Source organism: Peromyscus leucopus, chromosome 9 (assembly GCF_004664715.2).
Source record: "Peromyscus leucopus breed LL Stock chromosome 9, UCI_PerLeu_2.1, whole genome shotgun sequence".
In the NCBI taxonomy this organism is placed as follows: Eukaryota; Metazoa; Chordata; class Mammalia; order Rodentia; family Cricetidae; genus Peromyscus; species Peromyscus leucopus.
Genome location: NC_051070.1, coordinates 107915698 through 107938760, shown reverse-complemented (window position 1 = coordinate 107938760; position 23063 = coordinate 107915698). Strand labels below are relative to the sequence as shown.

Below are 23063 nucleotides of genomic sequence, written 5' to 3'. Positions count from 1 at the left end.
CATGTGAATTTTGACTTGAACACCTCCAGACTGTGAATTGCTTACTCCATACATACTGTGATGTGGAAAAAAAATCCTCCTTCCTAAAACAGGAAGGACTGGGATGACGACTGTGTGGTCTTCATTGTCATCAAAGCAAAAAGGATTCATTTAGATTTGAAATGTCCCTGGGGTCATACAAGTGGGATTTCAGATAACAGCACCAATATACAAATTCTATTCCTGAGATAACACCTGTAGTTGGTAGCTGTTCCAGCTTTGATCTGGAAGTACCACCCTCACTGAGGCTTTGGTAACTGTCCATACCTACAAGGCAGAGCGAGAGAGGACACGTGAAGACCCCAGATCCAGACGGGCTGGCTCTCTTGGCTCCTGGACCCTGAATGCTGGAGGTAGACCAAGCAGAGTTCTCCCAAGAACACCGCCAGACTATGCTACACCTTTCCCAGACCCTGTAACCTATCCCTTCACTTGTAAATTACCCCACAAAATAAACCTCCCTTTTAACTACATGGACTTGCCTTAATATTTTAAACAATAGACACCATTAACACCACCATGATGAACATCGGCACTACAGTGTGTGTCACCAAGAAAACTGGAACTGGTAAATATGCCTGGTGCTACTTCAGAAACTTGCAACATGTATGGCTCTGAAAATGGGATGGAGCCTTCTCCAAACCATCAAGCAGAATGGACTCCTCCATTTCTTTAGAACATAAGCTCTGGGATGCAGATGACTGACTCAGGCTTGTATTGGGACCTAGCTTCTGTAGTAAGGGTCAGGGCCTCTGATGGGAACTTTTCCACCACAACACTTCAAGGATGGTCAAAGCTGCTGGCAGCCAACAGCTACTCCAAATGTTCCCCCTACAGTATCAAGCACCATGACTAGGCATGTGTCTCCCTCCCTAATGCAGTTCCCTGATTCTGGAAGGTATAAGCTAGCCCAACCATGTAGATTTGAAGGACAGTGTCAGCTCAAATCTGATGTGATGCAGATAAGTCCTGTTGTGCCTAGAACTTAGCAGCACCATGTCCTGATCACACTTACCCAGGACCAACACATCTGAATGACTGAGGTTGTGGTAGATGGCCAGGGGAGTTTCCCTCCCTTCTTATTGGCGTCAGATCCCCATGGAAACTGTAGGTATCCACTAGGATAAAGTGGAGCAACAACCTACCCAGAGAGGGACAGCTCATTAGTCCATCTGTTTCTCCTGGCCCCCTTTGCCAGTCTGAATGAAATGAAGGAGTTCCTAGAAAGGAGCTGCAGCCTGAATAATGCATGGCTCTCCTGAACTCACCATCAGAGACTCTTGAATCTAGGTCTGTTCTTAAGAAGCCCTGAGAAGCAAAATAGCCCCATTGTTTCCCAGAAGCTCCCACATGCTGAGCCCCATACTGGAAGGCCCAGCTTAAGTTCACCTCCTCCATGAAACTCCCAATCCCCTGCTCAGGTCTCACTGTGCCTTCTCCAAAACCATTTGTTTCTCCAGACTTTACACTCAGACCAAAGGTCAGCTTCCTTATGCCTTCCTTTGGTCACTCCATGTTCTCTATTCTCTCTCCCAAGCAGCCAGTTCAATCTTGCCAACGTGTCTATGGGCACTGAACAAATAACCCACAGGCATGTGGTGTTGCCACAACACTGGTAACATCACAGAGAATATCAAGGGCTCTACAGGATAAGATAGAATTTCAGAGAAGAGACTACTAGGGTCACCTTCACAGCCCTCACCTACCTACTAACTAGCTCCTCTGCAATGCACAAAAAGCCATGGTGCCCTTCTCAGGAGCATTTCCAGAAACATAAGGAAACAACTTGAGTACCTCCTCTTTACAAAGCCAGTGATCTCTCTCTGCTTCATTAGAATATTTTTACTACTTCAAATATGGGAATTTGAAGTCTCTATTCCAAACACATCTGGTGAAATGGCTCATCACTTCTTCAGATCTCTAATTAATACATGAGAAATAAAGGTTGCTAGGGTATTAGGTCAGGATGGTAGGGAGGAAACATCAGTCCCCTGATGTAAACAACCACATTGTAGAGTGTCCACAAGCCTATTATCGTATGAAGATGTGGTGGGAGATTGTGGGTGTCCTGTCAGAACAAAGATAAGTCTCATAATCAATGAGGAGAATTACCCCGAATCATCAGCAGAATACATTCTAGCCCTCATAAAATACTAAAAGGTGTTCAACTAGTGACATGTCTGCCTGGAGATACTAAGAACCAGAGTTCCCCTGGGGAGACCTTAGACACAAGAGCAAACACTCCCACAAGTGTAAGGCTCCAATTCTACACTGGGGTTTGAGGAAAGATGAATGGCTAGTGAGAGGCTACACGCAGATATGCAAAGGCATTCACAGAAAATCAAATATGTCATAGTCATGGGTATAGTATGCAGTGTCACTGCGGTGGTGCTAACCCCAGAGCTACACAAAAGCCAAATTCTTTGATTGGAGCCACCTGTGACAATGCACATGCCCTTAGGAAAGGTGACACAGCCAGCTTAAATTACAACATCCATCAGAGCATGAGAGAAGTAGGAAAAGGATACAAGAGGACAGATTATTAGGCCTCCTTTACCATAGAACTTTCCCAGAGTCCCATTTCACACTTTTCAACTTACTGACAGTCCTGAAATGAAGAACTAGCACCATATTTGGTCTGGATTGAAAATTCACCAGAAGTCTGGACTGTGGCTTCAGAAGTGTACTTAGTGGATCCAAGAACAAATAAGTAATGTGAGGAAAACTGTGTCCTTTCAGATGTTATATCACACTGACAAGTCATGCTAGACAAGGTGAGCTATCTCAGTAATACCCATTTCTAGAAGTCAAAGCACAGCACATTCCCTATACACTACCTCATCTCAATTAATCCTTACACACTGAAGGATACACAGAAAGCAACTAACAGATGAGACTTTGCCCAGACAGGTTCTGAAAGCCCAGACTTCAAGGAATCTTAAATACCAAGTGATCTCTCGAAGACCCGAGAACACACCTCTTCAATTTAGCAGGTAGAATGGGTCTCTGGGTAACCTATGTGAGTCAGCCTTGTGGAAATTTTATCAACTCTTTTGTGACATAAATGGATGGGTAGCACCATTTCAGAGCCTTGAATGAATTCTTGAGACTTTGTTCACAATATTCCTACTCAAAGTAGGCGATCTTGCTGGAGCAGGCCATTACTCTACATCTCACAGGTTTAACTGTCATGGAAAAGGATTGAGAACCCAGAAGACATCTGCAGAATCCATACTTGCAGCTCAGCAGTTGGTGGCACACTTTGTTCATGCATTTTGAGTTCACCTTCACTCATGCTATCCCAGGATCCCAATGGGCAATTGTGAAAGGCTATGGGAAAGGATTAATGGAGTGGAGAAGGGAGAGGTTCCTTTCCTTCTAGAAGCCATTCATTGTCACATTCTCTCAATCTGGCTGTTAAACAACCAGGTTGTGCAGACTGGAGAGGACACATTTTGACCTTTTCTGTTTACTTCTTCCAATCTTGTTGGAAATGAATGTGCTAGGTAACAAAGTGCAGATTTTTTTTTTAAACCAGTTGGTTATATCTGCTTTTGAGATTTATGAAACCATGGGTCTTTTACTCAAGTAGAAATGAAGCAGAGGTTAAAAAATGTTAGTGGTCTCTAATGAAAAAATTGAAAGGAATATACAGATATTTGTGGACGAAAATGGAGACCATGGCATTGACAAGTGATAACATGAATGACAGTGTAACATTCCCTTTTTATGAAAAATAACACATCTCAAATTGTCCTTAAAGGCTCAAGAAGAGAGTAAGTACTGTCTCCAGGAACCAGAGGACATTCTAGAGAACTCTGTCACAGAAACACTTCAACTGTTGCTTCTGACTCTGTTTCCACTTCCACATCTGTTGCTGTTGCTCCTGCTTCTTCTGTTTCTGCTTCTCATGCTTGGGCTTCCTCTCCAGAGGCTCCAGGCTCTGCTGCAGCTGCTTCTGCTGCATGCCTTTACAGCTGTTGTTACTACTGCTGTAGCACAAGGTAAATGAACCCACTCTACAAAGACACAATGGGCATACTCACAGCTAGGATTCTGTTATTAAGGAGAAAGGAGAAAAGAATAAGTAAGACTGTGACATGTGTTGAAAATAGATAATCATGTCTGACGTACAAAACAAATTCTCTTTTGGGCTAATATTCATGATGAACATATTTTCTTGTGATGGGTTTATTTATACTCAAGGCCATAGTCAGGCATTTCTCAGTATCACAATCATTTACACAGTTGGATCCCATTTCTACTTACATGGAAAACAGTGTTATACAAATACAATCATCACAGCTGGCAAATGTGAGGGAAGCCCATTACCTTGTCCTGTGGTTAGAGGAATTCATCCACACAGAAGTCAGACTGCTGTTCCTCACCAAGAATCCACTTGCCTCCAGTTCCACTCACAGTACCTGCCAGTGTCTCCTGACACAGATAGATCTGGCTGCTGTTTCATCTCTGACTTGAACTTGGAGTTTTCTGTCCCTGACCCTGCAGGGAAGTAACACTTAACACTCCAGCATTTTCCTGTTCTTGAATCTTTTTTCTCTGGCTTTTCTTTTTTATAAGTCTTTTTCTAAAGACATTTTTTATTCCTTTAGATGCCAACCATAGATCCCTGTCTCATTCCTCCTTCTGCTTCTCCTCCAGGTTTACCCTCGATCCACCCTCCTCCAAAAGTGTCAGGGCTCCTCCCATGGGGAGTAAGCAAAGCCTGGCACCTTCAGTTGAGGAAGTACTAAGTCCCTCCCCCTGTCTGGACAAGAGCTCCCATCCTGCCCGAGACTTTCTGTCTAGATAAGAGTTTCCATCTTGTCCCGGAATTCCCATTTGGACAAGAGAGCTCCCATCTGGACAAGAGAGAGAGAGACTTCATGAATCTGTCAGCTCTGTCTGAACCAAGTGTGCTGATAAGACCAAAAACGAACCACAAAGAGATGGGCAGACATCCAGTCAGAAGTACATACAACAAAATGAAGAGCAATACAGCATCACCAGAACCTAGCCTGCCTCCAACATCTAGACCTGAACATCAAAAATTGGAAGAAGCAGAATAAAACAGCCTTATCAATAATATCATAAAGAAGGTAGAGGCTTTTGCAGAGGAAAAGACAAAAAAAGGGAAGAACGCTATAAACAACTACAGTTTCCATTTTTAGTATAACTCTATCCTTCATGTGCAAATATATACATGAAGTGAGTTAAAAGTAACCTATTACTGAGCAATGTCTAATAAAACTAATGGAATATAATAAGTTTTGACTGTTGAGCTGTACAGTCAGGGGAAGGTACTAACCATTTTTGAGGAATGTGAAGAATTTGTGTATAAAATAAATAGTCCTTGTCTTTTCAAAGAACAATCTGTAAAATCACTAAGAGCAAACTCTCCAGGACTTTTAGATATAATTTTGGGTAATACTCATTCAGCATTTTCAGAAACACTAAAAAGCTGATGTACTGGGTAGTGATTATCTATAGATCCCATGTAACATGCTAATGCAATCTGCCAGTGCTCATCAATTTAAATCAAATAAGCTGCATATTATCTACTGGCAGTAATTTCTGTAGGCTCCATACCGGGAAGTAGTTTAAAAAGTGTCCTTTCCATTATCATTAAGTCTATCATTTCTTGATAATAAGGAGATGCAGATACTTGTGGAAAGTCATACCTCACATAAATATCTATAATACTGTTGCCTCCTGGACATATACTTTAATAGGAGATGAACATTCACTTTTGTTCCCACATGGAAGTACTGAGGCATTTCCAAACAATCAGAGAGCAATCTCTGGCTATGGGAGAAAAGGGTACTGAAGCATTTCTCTTGAGTCCCAGGAGAGATTCCTGGAATGGGAAACCTGACTTCTGGAGACTTATGAGGAAATCTGGTTAGCAGGGAGGAAATGACAGTTCCTCATGACATCAGCGGTCTCATGCCTGGACATTCTATTGTATCCTGGAGACTTTAGAATGTTATCTGATGTCACCTGTGTTGTAGCAACACCAACTGCCCTTGGACAGTTGGTTCAGTGCCCTTACAGTTCAGCCATGAACATGTTGGGAAGACTCAGAAGTCTATTGGGTAGAGAGAATAGAGAGGGAAAAGAGACCAGAGAGAGGCAGACACAAGCTGGCCTTCAGCCTCCATTTAAAAGAAGAAGGAAATGGTCCAGAAGATGGTACAGTAAGTTGTGAGCAGGAAATTGGGATGTTCCTGCAGGACATGGGCTTGAGCTGAATCTTCCAGTAATGGGACACAGGAGGTAGGAGTCTCTGGGAACCAACTGGACTTCCCTGCTTGTCATGGCTCCTGAAATTCAAGGATTCCAGAAGATTAATTTGTCTGTCCCAGAAATCAGGAGAGAGTAAGGCCAAAGCTGTTGTGCTGGGAGCTCTTGCCTTTCAATCCTACAGGAAGGTAGGGGTTGAGAGGGAACAAAAAGGCCAGCATTAGGGTATGAAGTTCAAGTGAACTGCATCCAGCAAAAAGCAGGTCATCAATGTACTTCAACCTCAATGTCTTCATTAATTTACAGCCCATCAGCTCTATGCACCCTCCTTTGTTACTGAGGCGTCTTGGTGAGGTTGATGACCATGTTCTGCCCCTGTGTGGATTCTCCATTTTTGCCATGTGCTTAGAGTGACCTGTCAGGATATTTTTGCATTTTTAATGACCTGAGTGCTTGTGGACTGTGTCAATTTTATCTTGCATTTGAAAGCCACAGACTAGTGAACCCTGCAGCCAAGTTGAATGCAGAGTCCAGAGCTGTTAATAAGCCTGAGGAGGCTCTCTCCTTAGTTAACTTAAAGCATGTGCTAAAGGATCAGAGGAAACCAGTTGGCTGACACACCTATCTCCCGACACAGAGATGGGAAACCTAAGATGCCCAAGGGGGCATCTCAATCCAGGGCAAAATTCTTTGGGACATCACTTAATTGCTTGCTTACCTCCTTTCTCAAACACCTTCTCAGGGCTCAGGGTGACCTGCTCTCTATGTCTTTTCACAAAGCATGTTCACTTGTGTTCATTCATCTACCCACAGGGGCCTCCAAGGAGCCACCACCCACTCCAACCAGGCTCTCAAAGAGGCAGTTGAAGCAGAAGGTGGAGAGCCTGACCACTCAGCTCAAGGTGATGACCGCCCAACGGAATGATTTGAGAGACCGCCTCATATTAGTAACTGAAGGATCCTTGGACAACAGGTGGTTACTGTTTCAAACTCCATGATGACTGTCTCAGTTCCACAATTTCACCCTTAGTTTATTTTGTCTAAGAAATGGGCTTCTGGGAGGTTGGGTGAACCTTCAGGGTGTCCCTTTGCCCAACACCATTTCTCTAAATGCTTCCCTGAAGCAAACCTGGGCAGGATGAGATGGGGACATAGACGGTTCTGCTTCCTCCAAATGAAAACCATAGCCTATGGCCTGAATCACATGACTCAGGAATCAAGGCAGTAGTGTGTGACTTCCCAGCATGCATTTGGAGAGATCCTGTAAACTGGTGGCTAGTGTGAGAATGCTGTGATTTTTTTTTTTACTTGCCTGGAAAGACATTGTGTGCTGGATGCTTCTAGTAACAGCTGGAGGGTTTTTGTACCACATCCTAATATGTGGCAGCAAGGCCTGGTACTGATGTCTGCTGCTCTTGGTCCTCTCTAAGGTGACAAAATTGCATGTATTAATTTGTCATCTCAGTGAGAGCATTTTATCACATTTCCCTCTCTCAGTTTCTCTCCTCTCTCTCTCTCTCTCTCTCTCTCTCTCTCTCTCTCTCTCTCTCTCTTCCATCTTTCTGTATCTATGTGTTTGTGTGTTTGTGCATATGCGTCCCTCCTCACCCTGCAATCAACTGCCTATGGTTGAGCATGAAGTGTTGCTTGTCTCAGTATCTAGGAGTTGTCTACATCTTACACTGGGAGCACCATTTTGAGCAGCATAGCCCTTTGCCAGTGTGTTCACCTTGGTGTCAACTGGGAATGCTCTGGGGGAATTTATGAAGCTGTCATAATATTGAGTCCCATCCTCAGAAATATTCATGATGTGATTTTAGCCTCCATGTCAATATAGGCACCCTGGAATGAGAATCTCTTATTTGAAGACAGCAGAAACATCACAGTTTCTGGTGGGCCCAGACCTGTGATAGACTCGTGGGAACTCCATAGCAAGCTGTGCAGGACTCCTGAGGGAGCTCATTCAGTCCCAGCTGCATCCCTCTTAACACCCTGCCTCTGCTGGCCTGGGACCAGAAGAGCAACTGTAATAAGCAGCCAGAGGTCCCAGTACATAGGAGCCAGGCTGTGACATCTCATTAAATCCAGTAATATAGAACACACACTGAATTCATGTGATCCTTGAGGCCTGTATTCATAGAATTCTTTGCTTCTGAGTCCAGGCCCTACCACAGGCCAAATCCTTTCTATGAAAAGCTCAAGATGGAACATCAGCAGGTCATGTCAGACCTGCAGAATTTCGAGAATGAGAATTGGGAGGCCTCACAGAAGCTCAGTGAGCTGACCAAAGAGAAAGTCTTCCTTTGGTAAGTTCTTATCTTGGCAGGGACCCCAACAGTTGTACAATAGCCAACTCCAATTTCTTTGTCTCTGAACTGCAGGGTCTGTAGATCTACTTCTAGTTTTTCTGCTTCTTAGCCAGCAGCATTAGCAAGCAGCCTTTGGACTTATGCCTCTTTACTCAGTTTTGCTAAGGTTTAAAGAGACTATTAGCTCTTCCAAGCACCATATTGTCATTCAGTAGCCTCCAGATCAGTGGATATTCGCCTTCCCAATGCTGGGATACTTTAATACATTGGTTTATTGTTTTGATGACCCCAAACCATAAAATTATTTTGTAGCATTGTCTTAAGTTTATTTTGCTACTGTTAATAATTTTAATGTAAATGTCTATATAAGACATCAAATATGTGTCCCTTGTGAAAGGCTCCTTAGATCCCAAAGGGTTCACAACCCACACACTGAGAACCACTTGTTCAGAAGAGCAATTGGCATCACCAGAGGCTTGTCAGGCAGGGGCTGACTGCTCTGGGATCTATGCACCCTCTGGGTCTCCTATTTCCCCAAGTGTACTTGCACATTACCTGCTGGTGTTTCCTCATGACAGTGGACTGATTAGGACAGGTGGAGTACTCCTCTAGTTTATGGAAGTGCACGAATTTCTGTTATTTGGGGGGTGGAGTCAGAAATAGTTTGATTCTTGCAGGAAATAACTGTTCTCTGCGTTTGGCCTTGAGTGCCACTGTCATTGCTGTTGAACGTTCTTGTTTACATCTTCCTGTGAACCTAGGATAGGGCTGGGTTGTTGAGGCATAGTGATGTGGGTGACCAGAGGTGGCTGACATGGTCTTACTATTTGGAGTGTGTTTCCAGTAATCTGCAGAGCCGGCTCCTGATGGAGCAGAGTCAGCTCAAAAAGAAATTGGATATGTTGAGGCAAGAGAAGGAGAACCTACTGGAGGATTGGATCCTGCTGAAGCAACACTTGGGTGACTTGCAAGTGCTCAGTAAGGATCAAGAAGAGAGCAGTGACCTCCAGAACCAGCAACTGGAGGTAGGGACAGGCAGCTGAGTCACAGTTAGGTCCAGCATCATTTACTTATGTATCCTTGCCAAATCTACCCATCCAGACACCTGTGCTCTATCTCATCACTTTTCTCATCCATCCACCCACTTCATGACATAAAATTGTTCATTCTGTGTCTGTGCATTAGTATTTATGGGAAGTGAGTCTCCTCTGAGAATCTTTGTCATTGGCATGTAATCCCTGATACTCTTCTTGAACCTGTAGTCAATGGGGAGAAACAGATCAATCACTCATCACACAGCTACATGTCATTATGATGGCAGGATTGCTATACATAGACTTGAGTTTATGAGTAAAAAATTCTCTATCCACCTCCACTTAGACTGACCAAGGAGTGTGCTCCCCTAGGCCATTTTACTTCCCAAAAATGGAAAGCTGAGTTTTGGGGCTTTTCCTAAAGGCTGGTGTGCTTATTCTAAAGATAACTGCTCCTCTATCACTTTGTTGTTTTTGTCTTACCCCTTTCTCTAATTCTCTCTCACTCTCTGGTGTGTGTGTGTGTGTGTGTGTGTGTGTGTGTGTGTGTGTGTGTGTGTGTGTAATGGAGGCATGTGGGAGTGCAGTGCATATTTCATGTGATGACAGCTAGAGGAGACGACTCGGTTTCTCTCTTTGTCAGTCTCTGTCTTATGAACTTGAAGCAGGCTTTCTCATGTCCCCAAGAGCTTGAAATTTCATGAGATTGACTGACCAGCAAGCTCTTAGGATTCTCTGTGTGTGCTTGTACTTGTGTGAGAATGTATTGTCTATACTATACTCAACCCTCCATGAAGGACACAATCTTTTAATGAACAGGAGCAGCAAAGAATGGAAGAGAGACTCCAGATCTTGCTGAAGCAGAGGGAGCTGGTCACACAACAAAAACACCTGGCATTAAAGCTGCAGCATCATTTGACTGTCTCTCAGATGAGACCCAGACCGAAGTTGGGGTATGGAGCCAATTGGGTCCCCTGTACCAGGGCTCTCTGTCCTTTGTGGGCTTTTGCTTATCAGCAAGACTCCCTTCTCCAAGCATGGGTAGACCAACTCAGAACTCAGAGAATTATGCTGGTCCCGTCAACAAGAACTTCTGTCCAGCAAACAATATGTTTGATACTCCCTGGGTCTGTAGACTTGTGTCCCATCCCTCCCTTCTGATCTCTCTGGTATGTTCTCAGCAGGCTTTCCTTGAAATCAGAGATCTGCCTGCTTATGCCTACCAAGTGATGGGATTTAAAGGTGTGCCTCACCATATCTTACTGAAACTACATTCTATACAGGATTAGCACCTGTAAGATGAGATTCACACCCTTGTAACTATTTGATGTAACACTGGCTGTCTTCATTGTTTGAGCATTAGTCATTGGCAGGATGAACCCAGGTAGATGTGTCTGCTGAGGATTTTTCAGCTGTGTGTTGTATAACAGACTCCTCTAGAGTACCAGGATGTAGATTCCCAGCTGTAGGCCTAAGGATAACACAGGTCTTTTTGTTTACTGCCAGAGACCATGCAGTGACAATGTTCTCAGACACATGGTCAAGAAATACTACTTTAGCATGACAGGCTCCATCTTGTGTATTACCTGGGTGCAAGGTGCCTTGTGGGCAGGAGGCCTGATCCTTTTACAAGACCTTATTCAGCTGCCTAGTTTTCAAAGTTGTATTAAGTCTATGTATAAAAATGAGGTGGTCTTTTTAAAATTATTTTTTATTCATTTTACATACCAACCACAGATCCCCCTTTCTTCCCTCCTCCCACTCCCCACTCACCTTCTTCCCTGACCCTTCATCCCCTCCTCCAGCAGGGTAAGTTCTCCCATGGTAGGACAGTTAAGTCTGATACATTCTGTTGAGGCAAGACCAAGCCTCTCCCCACTTTATCAATCAAGAGTAAGGTGTCCGACCAGAGGTAATGGGATCCAGAAAGAGAGCTCATGCACCAGGAATAGATCCTGATCACACTGCCAGGGGCCCCTCACACACAACCAGCTCCACAACTGTCCCCCATATGCAGAGGGACACAACTGTTAGTCTAAATTTCCTGAGTTCCTTTGGGCTTGGTTCAGTTGTTTCTGTAGATTTCCCCAACACGATCTTTCCACCCTTGCTCATTTAATCCCTCTAAAAAACGACCAGAAGGAACACAGCTTGGAATTTTAAGGTTTTCTCTATCAAACCTGTGAGAGCATTGTATAACATGGAGAGGAAAATAAAATAATATCAATTTAAATCAGGAATAAGGACAGGTGTATGTGATGGTGCATGTCTTTAATTCAAGCTCTTTGGGAGCACAGGCAGGAAATCTCTGGCCTCTTGTAGCCATCCTAGTATATGGATAAAGTCAGCCAAAGATGCATATTGTAACCCTGCCTAGAAAGAAATAAACAGAAATTGGACAAGAAAACAATGAGGTAGTTGGTGAGAAACTCATCATGAACGGTCTGTGTATCTCTACTGTGCGATTATATATGACTTTAATATGCTACTCCTTTTGTTTAAATGGTGTCTCTATACTGAAGGGAAAAGCCCTGTTCTTTCTCATTAAAGCACAGTACATACAGTACTCATATCTACATCTGATACTTGTTAAGGTCAGAAAATAATTCAAGGCCCAGCTATTGTGTGACACTTATTCCTTGGGGGTATATACAGTGACTGCTGCCAAACATCAGTGTTGACTGTCCAGCCCAATTTAGTTTTTGTGATATCACTGAATGACTGGTGACATGGTGGATCCCCACCAGGACTCTGCCCTTACTAACTTCCTCCTCTAGGTCAGAAAGTCTCCAACATGAGCTAGAACAATCCACAGCTCAGGATGAGAGCCTCCTGCCCACAGAGCTGCTGCAGCAGGAGCACCAAATGTCATAAGTAAGTGAGCCACCATTACATCCCATCCCCAGCAACATGGCATTTTTGGGTGGAGTTCATCCCTGATTATGGTTTCCTATGTGTGAATAGGCCCTGAATTTATCTAGCTAGGGACCCAGCAAGGTTGTTTTAGGATCTAATTGCCTTTTCTTCTCTCACAGCACCCTTTATGAGAACTGAGGAGGCTGAAGGAATCCATAGTCAACTAGAAACACTGACATTCTCCACTCTATGATCAAGGCCTCCTATGAACAAGATATGTACTACTAGTTGTGAAATCTACCAGTGAGGCAAATATCATCTGTCCTGCAGGTCATCCATCCATAATCTCATCCATGTGTCTGTTGACTCACTAGTTATGGAATAAAGAAACCATCAAGAAGATGCGTGAGATTCAAAAAAGTAAACACCAAGAATTATGCAGAAAAAGCTGACATTTACCAGCAAGTGTTTCCCGTGAGGGCCACAACAACAAGGAGAGAGAATATGATACCACTCATAGTTACTCTAAAAGTTTATTGCTACAAACTTTTGGTAGCTGGCTGAGTCCTGAGCCCTTCATATGTGGAGGGAGATATGTCAACGGAGACTGTGTTGATGTCATGCTGCTATCCAGACAGAACACACAAGGGAAGCATCATATTCTCACTCCAGTACAGTGCTGGACCTACTCAATTTCATGCACATGTGATAGTGAAGAGAATTGTTCTGAGAGATGATTTAGGAAGGATGTCACCATGAGCTTTTATGTCTTTTGGTAAGAGATGCTCCCTGTGTCATTTTTTACTCTTGAATGGGCACACAGACACATGTTGGCAGACAGAATCATATAGTGGCAACATGGCAGAAAATCAACTTTGGCAAGGACTTAACCTAGAAGCCCCAAAGTGGCATGAATGCACTTGTCTGGAGGAGGTTATTTCAGTGCAGGGTTCTCTTTCAACTTGTGTCCAAAGCCAGCCACAGAGCGTAGGACATCTGCATGAAGAAAAAACTTCTTATGTAAATAGTTTTGGTTTGTTTTGGGGTTTTCATGAATTTAGGTTTTGTTGTTCTTTGTTTTGTTTTGCTGTTTTTTTATTTTTTGGTTCTTTGTTCTTTCTTTGATTTTATATTTTGCTAAATCTATACACTGGATATACTAAGCACCCCTTTAAGGCCCTCCCTATTCAGTCAAATTTCTGTAATTTCACAAATAAAAAATTATTTCCATCTCTTCATACTTTCCTTTAAATGTTTTATTGAAGTTACTTACCAACCACATATCCACCTCTCATCGCTCCTCCCTCTCCTGCCTACCACATTCCCCCCACTCCTCCTGCCCTCCTCCAACAGGGTAAGATCTCCCATAGGGGACAGCTAAACCTGGTACATTCTCTTCATTCTGAAAGTAACTTTGTAGTCAGGTGTGGTGTCACACTCCTGTAACATTAGAACTCAACAGACAGAGGTGGATCTCTACAAGGCTCAGGAAGCTTGGGCTACATTGTGAGTTCTCCGCTAAACAGGGTTACAAACCAAGATGGTATCTTGGGTGTGAATCCCATGGCCTACTCCATGAATATCCACTTCATGATGGAAAAAGATCCATATTAAACACCTGACTTCACATGTCTAGCTACTTCAAAAAACAGAGAATAGATACACACATGTTTGTGACATGATCATTGATACCAGATTTTTCAGAAATACACCTATGTTTTCTAATGCATCTCAGGAAGTGAGAAGATTTGTTACAGGAGTATAGAAGAAATGAGGAAACCTATAGCTGTCTGCCTTTCTTTTTCTGAAATACAGCACCAGTGACAGTGGCAATGCAGGGGTAATAACCCTCTAAGACGTATTGAGATGTGGTTTTTTTAATGTGCTGTTGCCTTGACCATTCATTTTGCATGAAATTTTTTGAGATTCATTTACTTGTATTTATGAATATGGGTATTTTGTCTGTTTTCTATGCACTACAAGCAATCAGTTTGCCAGAAAGGGCAATGGATTCCACATGGAACTGGAGTCACAGAAGATTGTTAGCTGAAATCTGGGTCCTCTGGGTGAGCTATACATCCTCTTAAAGGATGAGTGATTTCTCCAGCCCATGCACTTGACTTTTGTCCTTCCAGCCTCTCTAGTGTATTAGTTGGACTGGATTACACCTAATCGAAGAGAGATATTTCTGGAGAATTGTAGGGACAGGACCATGAGGTAGGCATGGGAGATTACTTGGGATGCCAGGCATTCAAGCAGAGTGCTCCCGGGTTCAGGATCATCGCTCAGCATCGACTAAGTCAGAGTTAGAGTGGCTATGTCCTTTTTCAGCATCTCAAAAGAATTCAGCCTGTGGTAGGGCATGGCCCCAGGAGAAAAGGACCCCATGAACACAGGCCACAAGGATCATATGGAATCAGGCTATGCTCTGGACTCCTCAGTGTCATGGAAGCCACAGCCTGGCACTTATACACTGGGACCTCCTGGTGCATATTAAACTTCCTATCATGTCCCCAGGCCAGAAGAAGAAGGAATTATCCAGGACTGCATGAGCACCCTCAGTGGACTTGGAGCTATAGATGATCTCTCCAAGAAGACCCCAGGAATCTGTGCCACATATCTGGTGCCACCAGAAACCTATGGTGACATTTTCCTGTCTTTATAATAGGAATTATCATGCCTGGGTACTCCTCCTTATACACAGAGGACCAGAGCATACGTTGAGTATTTCCAGGGAGGACTCCCAACTTCAGGAAGGCGTTATAAACTCCACAGGGGATTCCAATGTTCCACCAAAGTGAGAACAGTGGCCAAGACCCGAGCTACTCAAAGTGGAGCTCTCTGGCGTCATCACTGGCATCCCCTGGAAAATGTGAAAATGGCAAATCCTTAGGCCCTGCCACAGACCCTAGAAACCCAGGAGTATACACACACACCCTCCTGCCCTCTAACACACACACACACACACACACACACACACACACACACACACACACACACGCACACACACGCATGCATGCAGGAACGCACGCACGAACATGTACACACACACATACCAACACACATACACACACACATGCCCACACACACCATATATACTCAGAATGCCCATGAAATACAGACAGTTTTCACTATCTCAAATTATAGGGAAGAGCCAAGAAAACTATCAGGCTATTACTTCCTACACACACAAACACCACATACAGTCAGGTTGCCCATGAAATGCAGGTAGGTAGAACTGCCTCAAAGTATGAGGAGCAGGACAAGGGAGAAGCAGTGATAAGCATCAGACCTTCCAGCCACAAACTGAGATGGATGAATGGGACAAGGTCCGTGCAGCTGCTGGTCACAATCATCTGCTGGTCAAGTACAAAGACTCACCACAAACTCACAGAACCTAGCATCTCCTGTAGCTAGAGTTTTCCTGCCTTGCCCACAGTCAGGACAACTCTTTGTCACCCACCAGTCCCACAGCCGCTCAGACCCAACCAAGTAAACACAGAGACTTATATTCCTTACAAACTGTATGGCCGTGGCAGGCTTCTGGCTAACTGTTCTTATATCTTAAATTAATCCATTTCCATAAATCTATACTTTGCCACGTGGCTGGTGGCTTACCGGTGTCTTCACATGCTTCTTGTGATGGCAGTGGCTGGCAGTGTCTCTCTATCTCAGTCTTCTGCTTCCCAGAATTCTCCTCTCTCCTTGTTCCACCTACTTCCTGCCTGGCCACTGGCCAATCAATCTTTTATTTATTGACCAATCAGAGCAATTTGACATATAGACCATCCCACAGCAATCTCCCACAACCCAACACCTGCGAAGGCCTCTTGAAATGCATGTTGAGAGCTCACAGACGCTACTGTCCCTAGCCCAAAACTGTGATTCAGGCCACAGGCTCTGCTTTTCATTTGGATGAATAAGAATAGCCTGTGTCCCCATCTCACATGTACCCAGGTTCCCAATTCTGTGCACTCAGGAAAATTCGTTTAGGCACCAGGACACCCTGGAGATTCAGCCTCCTGTTTTGCAGGAAAGCTTAGCTACACTTTGTGGGGTCAAGATGGTCAGCAGAGACCTGCACATAATGACTACATGTTCTGCAAATCCTTGTCTATATAAGTGCCCAGGATCCCATGAAGTTCAATTTGCTCGTATGTTATACTCTGTAGCTGAAGGGTGAGTTTCTCCAACTTTGTCATCTGCTGCTCCTGCTCAGTGTAGGTGGAGGTTTGGGTTGGTGTCTTCCCAGTAGTCCCTGCAGGAAGATAAAGCAAAGTAAACTTGTACACTTGAATGGCATAGGGCCAGGAGAATCCATTCCAGTCCCAAGAGGAAGCCCCAGGAAGAGGAAATGCTAGGGACACACTGAGGGCCCCACAGAGTAGGACAATTATCCTCAAATTGGTTCCACGAGCTATTTATCTGTCCTCAACCACCATGGGTAGGCATGTGTCTCCCTCTCTAATGCAGTCCCCCAGCCCTGGAAAGCAAAAGATAGCCCAACCATGTAGATTTGGAGGACAGTGTCACCTTATATCTGATGTGGTGCAGGTAAGTCCTTTTGTCCCTTGAGCTTAGCAGTACTAAGTCCTCATAACATGTATCCAGCACCAAAGTATCTGAATGTCTGAGAGTTTGGTGGATGGTCAGGGGATTATCCTTCCCTTCTTATTGGCATCCTATTCCCATGGAAACTGATGGAATCCACTAAGATTAAGAGCAGCAACATGCTACCCAGAGAAGGACTCCTAATTCATCACCACTTTCCTCCTGCTGACCTTGCTTTCCACTCAGAAAGAGATTAAGGATCTCACAGAAAAGCCACTTCAGGTTTGAAAATTCATGGCTCTCCCAAAATAACTGTCAGAAATTGTTGACTCTGGGTCTGCTTTTAGGAACCTATAGAAACAGGATAAGCCCATTGCTTACCAGAAATTCACAGATGCTTAACCCCACTACTGGAAAGCTCAGCTCAAGCTTCACTTCCTCCAGAAAACTCCCACGCTCCTTCCTACGACTCACAGTGCCATCCCAAGAACCATTTATTTCTCCATGTTTGACACTGAGACTGAAGCCCAGCTTCTTGCACCTCTCTGGTCTCCCGTTGTTCTCCATTCTCTCTCCCAAGCAGCCTTCTCAGTCTTGCTGAAATGTCTATGGGCAGTGTAAGAATAACCTACATTCACTTGGTGTTCCCACAACACAAGTAACATAAAGGAAATGCCAAGGACTCTCCAGAATACAATAGCTTGCCGCGAGAAGGAACTATCGGGTTCACCAGCAGTCGCCCTCACATACCTACAAACTACATCTTCTGCAATTCACTGGAAGCCATACTGCCTTTCCCAGGAGCCTTCCCAAAAACACAAGGGAAGACCTTCATCACCTCATTACAAACCCAGGGATCTCTTTGTACTTCATTAGATTATATTCACTACTTCATGTACAGTTGAAGACTCACTTCCAAAAATATCCCAGGAATAGGATCCTCCAACTCATGAATTGTCTAGTCAATAACACAAGAAAAAAAGATTTCTAGGTAACTAAGTAAGGATGGTGGGGAGGAAAGTTCAGTCTCCTGAAAGCAACAAACACATTGTGGAGGATGCACAAGTCTGTTAGTGTGGTGGGAGATTGTGGATGTCTTGTCAGAACAAAGGTAAGTCCCATAGTTGATGAAAATTGCCCCTGAAATACAGCAGAATTCATTCCAGCCATTGTAGATATCTAAAGTGTGATTAATTAGTGACATGTGAGGCTGAAGATATAAGAACCAGAGTTCTCCAGGGGAGCTCTCAGACACAAGAGCAAAAACTCCCATGAAGAATGATGGGCCATTCCTGCAATAAAGTTTGAAGAAAGATGAATAGCTATTGAGAAGCCACAAACGGATATGCAATGGCATTTACAGAAAATCAAATGTGTCATAGTCATGGGGATAGTATGTAGTGTGTCACCACTGTGGAACTTCACCTAGAACTATATGAAAGCCAAATTCCTTGACTGGAGACACCTGTGACAATGTGCATGCCCCTAGGGAAGGTGACACAGCCAGCTTAAATTACAACATCCATTGGAGCATGAGAGAGGCAGGCAAAGGGCACAAGAGGACGGATTATTAGGGGTCCTTTACCATAGACCTTTCTCAGAGCCCCACTTCACACTTTTCAATTTAATGATAATCCTGAAATGAAGAACTAGGACCATGTTTGGTTTGGATTGAAAATTCACCAGAAGTCTAGACTGTGGCCTCAGAAGTATACTTGGTGGATCCCAGAACAAATGAGTGATGTAAGCCAAACTGTCCTTTTAGATGTTATATCACACTGACAAGTCATGCTAGACAAGGTGAGTTATCTCAGTAATACCCAATTCTAGAAGTGAAAGCACAGCAACTTTCCTATACACTACCTCATCTCAGTTAATTCTTACACACTGAAGGATATACAGAAAGTGACTGAGAGATGAGACTTTGGCCAGGCAGGTTCTGAAAGCCCAGACTTGAGTCTCCCCTCTGTGGATGTCAGTTTCCCATCTCTCTATAGGGAGGTGTGTCTTAGAATTCAGTTGGTCTCCTCTGTCTCCTCTATAGACCAAGAAAGCCTCAAACTCACAGACATCTACCTGCCTCTGCCTTCTGAGTGCTGGGATCAAAGTCATGGGCCACCATGTCCTACTTCTGACTTGCATGTTTAAAGTGCTTACTGTACAGTGACCCTGTGCTAGCATTGAGCATGAGCACTAGACAACAAATCAAACCTCACACTGCTTCCATCTCCCTGGAAGACAGACAGCAAGCAAAATGAAACACACCCAGCTTATATAAAGGCTCCAGTGTCAGAAGGGCTAAAGATGTTCAGATCAGCTCCGGCCCACAATGACACCAGTGCACTGATACTTAAGCATTGTCATAGCCAAGGTCATGGGGCTCAAGACAATTCTAGAATAAGAGAAGGACTTGGGATGAGGTAAGAATTGACCAAGATTTATACAGAGCAGTGATGACCAGAATGTGTTTTCCTAAAGCATGAATACAGACTTCCAGCTCTGGATGATTCCCAAGGCTAGATGACTAGAACTTGAGACTTGGATATTCTGGTCTAGATCCATTTCTGCTGGGCCACTGGATTGAGTGTCAAACTTGAAAATTCATTTGTCTACCAGGTAGTATTTTAAAGATGACTGAATGAGTTGTAAGACAGTGAAGAAGATCTGGGTAATTTTGTTGTTGTTGCTTAAACTGTGGTGTGTGTGTGTGTGTGTGTGTGTGTGTGTGTGTGTGATATTTGTGTGATGTGCATATGTGTTTTTGTGAGTGTGATCATGGGTGTCGTGGTCAGTGGATGGTTTCAGGTATTGCTTCTTACCTTCTACCAAGAGACTGGGCCTCTTTGGAATGTATTTTTAGTCTGTAAAGGGAGAGGTGTGTGCATGCCATTGCTTGCATGTGGAGATCAAAGGAGAACTTTGGGAGTCTATCCTCTCCTTCCAACTTTACACAAGGACCTACATGACAAGAACTTTAAGTCCCTGAAAAAAGAAATTGAAGATGTCAGAAAATGGAAAGATCTCCCATGCTCATGGATAGGCAGTGTTAACATAGTAAAAATGACAATCTTACCAAAAGCAATCTAAAGATTCAATGCAATCCCCATCAAAATACCAACACAATTCTTCACAGACCTGGAAAGAATACTACTCAACTTCATATGGAAAAACAAAAAACCCAGGATAGCCAAAAGAATCCTGTACAATAAAACAACCTCTGAAGGCATCACAATCCCTGACTTCAAGCTCTACTATAGAGCTACAGTAATAAAACCAGCTTGGTATTGGCATAAAAACTGACATGTGGATCAATGAAATCAAATTGAATACCCTGACATTAACCCACACATCTATGAACATATAATTTTTGACAAAGGAGCCAAAAGTGTACAATGGAAAAAAGAAAGTATCTTCAACACATGGTGCTGGCTGCAAATAGATCCATATCTGTCACCGTGCACAAAACTTAAGTCCAAGTGCATCAATGACCTCAACATAAATCCAGCTACTCCGAACCTGCTAGAAGAGAAAGTAGGAAGTAGTCTTGAACGCATTGGCATAGGAGATCACTTCCTAAATATAACACCAGTAGCACAGACACTGACATAAACAATCAATCAATGGGACCTCTTGAAACTGGGAAGCTTTTGTAGAGCAAAGGATATGGTCAACAAGGCAAAGCGACAGCCTACAGAATGGGAAAAGATCTTCACCAACCCCACATGTGACAGAGGACTGATATCCAGAATATATAAGGAACTCAAGAAATTAGACATCAAAACGACCAACAGTCCAATTGAGAAATGGGCTTTAGAACTAAACAGAGAATTCTCAACAGAGGAAACTCAAATGGCTGAAAGACATTTAAGGAATTGCTCAACATCCCTAATCATCAGGGAAATGCAAATCAAAACAACTCTGAGATACCACCTTACGCCTGTCAGAATGGCTAAGATCAAAAACACTGAAGACACTTTATGCTGGAGAGGATATGGAACTAGGGGAACTCTCCTCCACTGCTGGTGGGAATGCAAGCTTGTACAACCACTTTGGAAATCAATATGGCGCTTTCTTAGAAAATTGGGAATCAATCTCCCCCAAGATCCAGGTATACCACTCCTGGGCATATACCCAAGAAATGCTCAATCATACCACAAGAGTACTTGCTCAGCTATGTTCATATCAGCATTGTTTGTAATAGCCAAAACCTGGAAACAACCTAGATGCCCTTCAACTGAAGAATGGATAAATAAATTGTGGCACATATACACAATGGAATACTACTCAGCAGAGAAAAACAATGACATCATGAGGTTTACAGTTAAATGAATGGATCTAGAAAAAATCATCCTGAGTGAGGTAACCCAGACTCAGAAAGACAAATATGGTATGGACTCACTCATAGGAAGATGCTAGATGTGGAACAAGGATGACTGGACTGCTACTCACATCACCAGTGAGGCTACCTGGAAAACGGGACCCCAAGAAAGACACGGAGAAATGGATGAGAAATACATGAACAGCCTGGACATGAGTGGGAGCAATGAAGGGTGAGGGTCGAGGGAATGAGAGCGGGAGATCCTAGCTGGATCAAGAAAAGAGAGGGAAAACAAGGAATAGGAGACCATGGTAAATGAAGACCACATGAGAAAAGGAAGGAACAAAGAGCTAAAGAGGCCCACAGAAATCCACAAAGATACCCCCACAATAGTCAGCTGGCAATGTTCGAGAGACAGCCGGGACTGACCTACTCTGGTGATGGGATGGCCAAACACCCTAATAGTTGTGTCATAAACCCATCCAAGGACTGAGGAATTTGGATGCAGACATCCACAGCTAGGTCCCAGGTGGAGTGCCGGGAATCCAATTAGTGAGAAAGAGGAGGGTTTATATGAGTGAGAATTGTTGAAACCAAGATTGGATAAAGCACAGGGACAAATAACCAAATGAATGGAATCACATGGACTATGAACCAAAGGCTGAGGGGCCCCCAACTGGATCAGGCCCTCTGAATAGGTGAGATAGTCGATTGGCTTGATCTGTTTGGGAGGCAACTAGGCAGTGGTACCAGGTCCTGGGCTTGTTGCATGAGTTAGCTGTTTGAAACCTGGGACTTACGCAGGGATGCTTGGCTCAATCTGGGAGGAGGGGACTGGACCTGCCTGGACTGAGTCTATCAGGTCGATTCCAGTCCTCGGGGGAGACCTTGATCTGGAAGAGGTGGGAATGGTGGGTGGGCGGTGGGGAAGGGGAGGGGGGCAGGAAGGGAGAGAACAAGGGAATCTGTGGCTATTATGTAGAACTGAATAGTATTGTAAAATAAATACATAAAAAAATTCCTAATTAAAAAAAAACTGTGGGGTGTGTGTGTGTGTGTGTGTGTGTGTGTGTGTGTGTGTGTGTGTGTGTATGGGTGTGTGTGTTTGTGTGTGTGTGTTATTTGTGTGATGTGTTTGTGTGTGATATGTGTGCATATGTGTTTTTGTGAGTCTGAGCATGGGTGTTGTGGTCAGTGGATGGCCTCAGGTGTTGCTTCTTACCTTCTACCAAGAGACTGGGCCTCTTTGGAATGTATTTTTAGTCTGTATAGGGAGAGGTTTGTGCATGCCATTGCTTGCATGTGGAGATCAAAGGAGAACTTTGGGAGTCTATGCTCTCCTTCAAACTTTACACAAGTTCCAAGGAACAAAATTAGGTCATCGGGCTTCATGGAAATTCTTTTACCAGCTGAACCATCTAAGTTGGTTCCCTTTATTGTGTTTGCCACTGTGTGTGCCTGGAAAACTGGGCTGTGTTTCTATTAGTTCTCTTGTCTCTGTCTCCAAGCTCACCATAGGAACACTAGGATTAGAGATATAACAGCTTCCACACTCAGCTTTACATGGGTTCTGGGTTTCAAATGTAGGATTCATGCTTGAATGGAAAGCACTTTAACCAGTGAGCCATTTACCCAGCCTGTCTTGTTTTCTCCTCTGCTCTCACTCCTCCTCCCCCTCCTCCTCCCCCTCTTCCCCCTCCTCCCCCTCCTCTT

At 43.8% G+C, this 23063-nt stretch overlaps 1 protein-coding gene across 1 annotated transcript in view; it reads right to left on the bottom strand.

The window, feature by feature from the left end:
* LOC119088483 overlaps positions 1-23063 on the bottom strand; it is a 37123-nt gene that overhangs the window by 2477 nt on the left and 11583 nt on the right. Inside the window, exons 2-3 of the mRNA XM_037208292.1 lie at positions 4464-4542; positions 3892-4058 (exon numbers count right to left, since the gene is read on the bottom strand). Coding sequence (XP_037064187.1) covers positions 3892-4058; positions 4464-4542 — 246 coding nt within the window. The remainder of the gene's footprint in view (positions 1-3891; positions 4059-4463; positions 4543-23063) is intronic.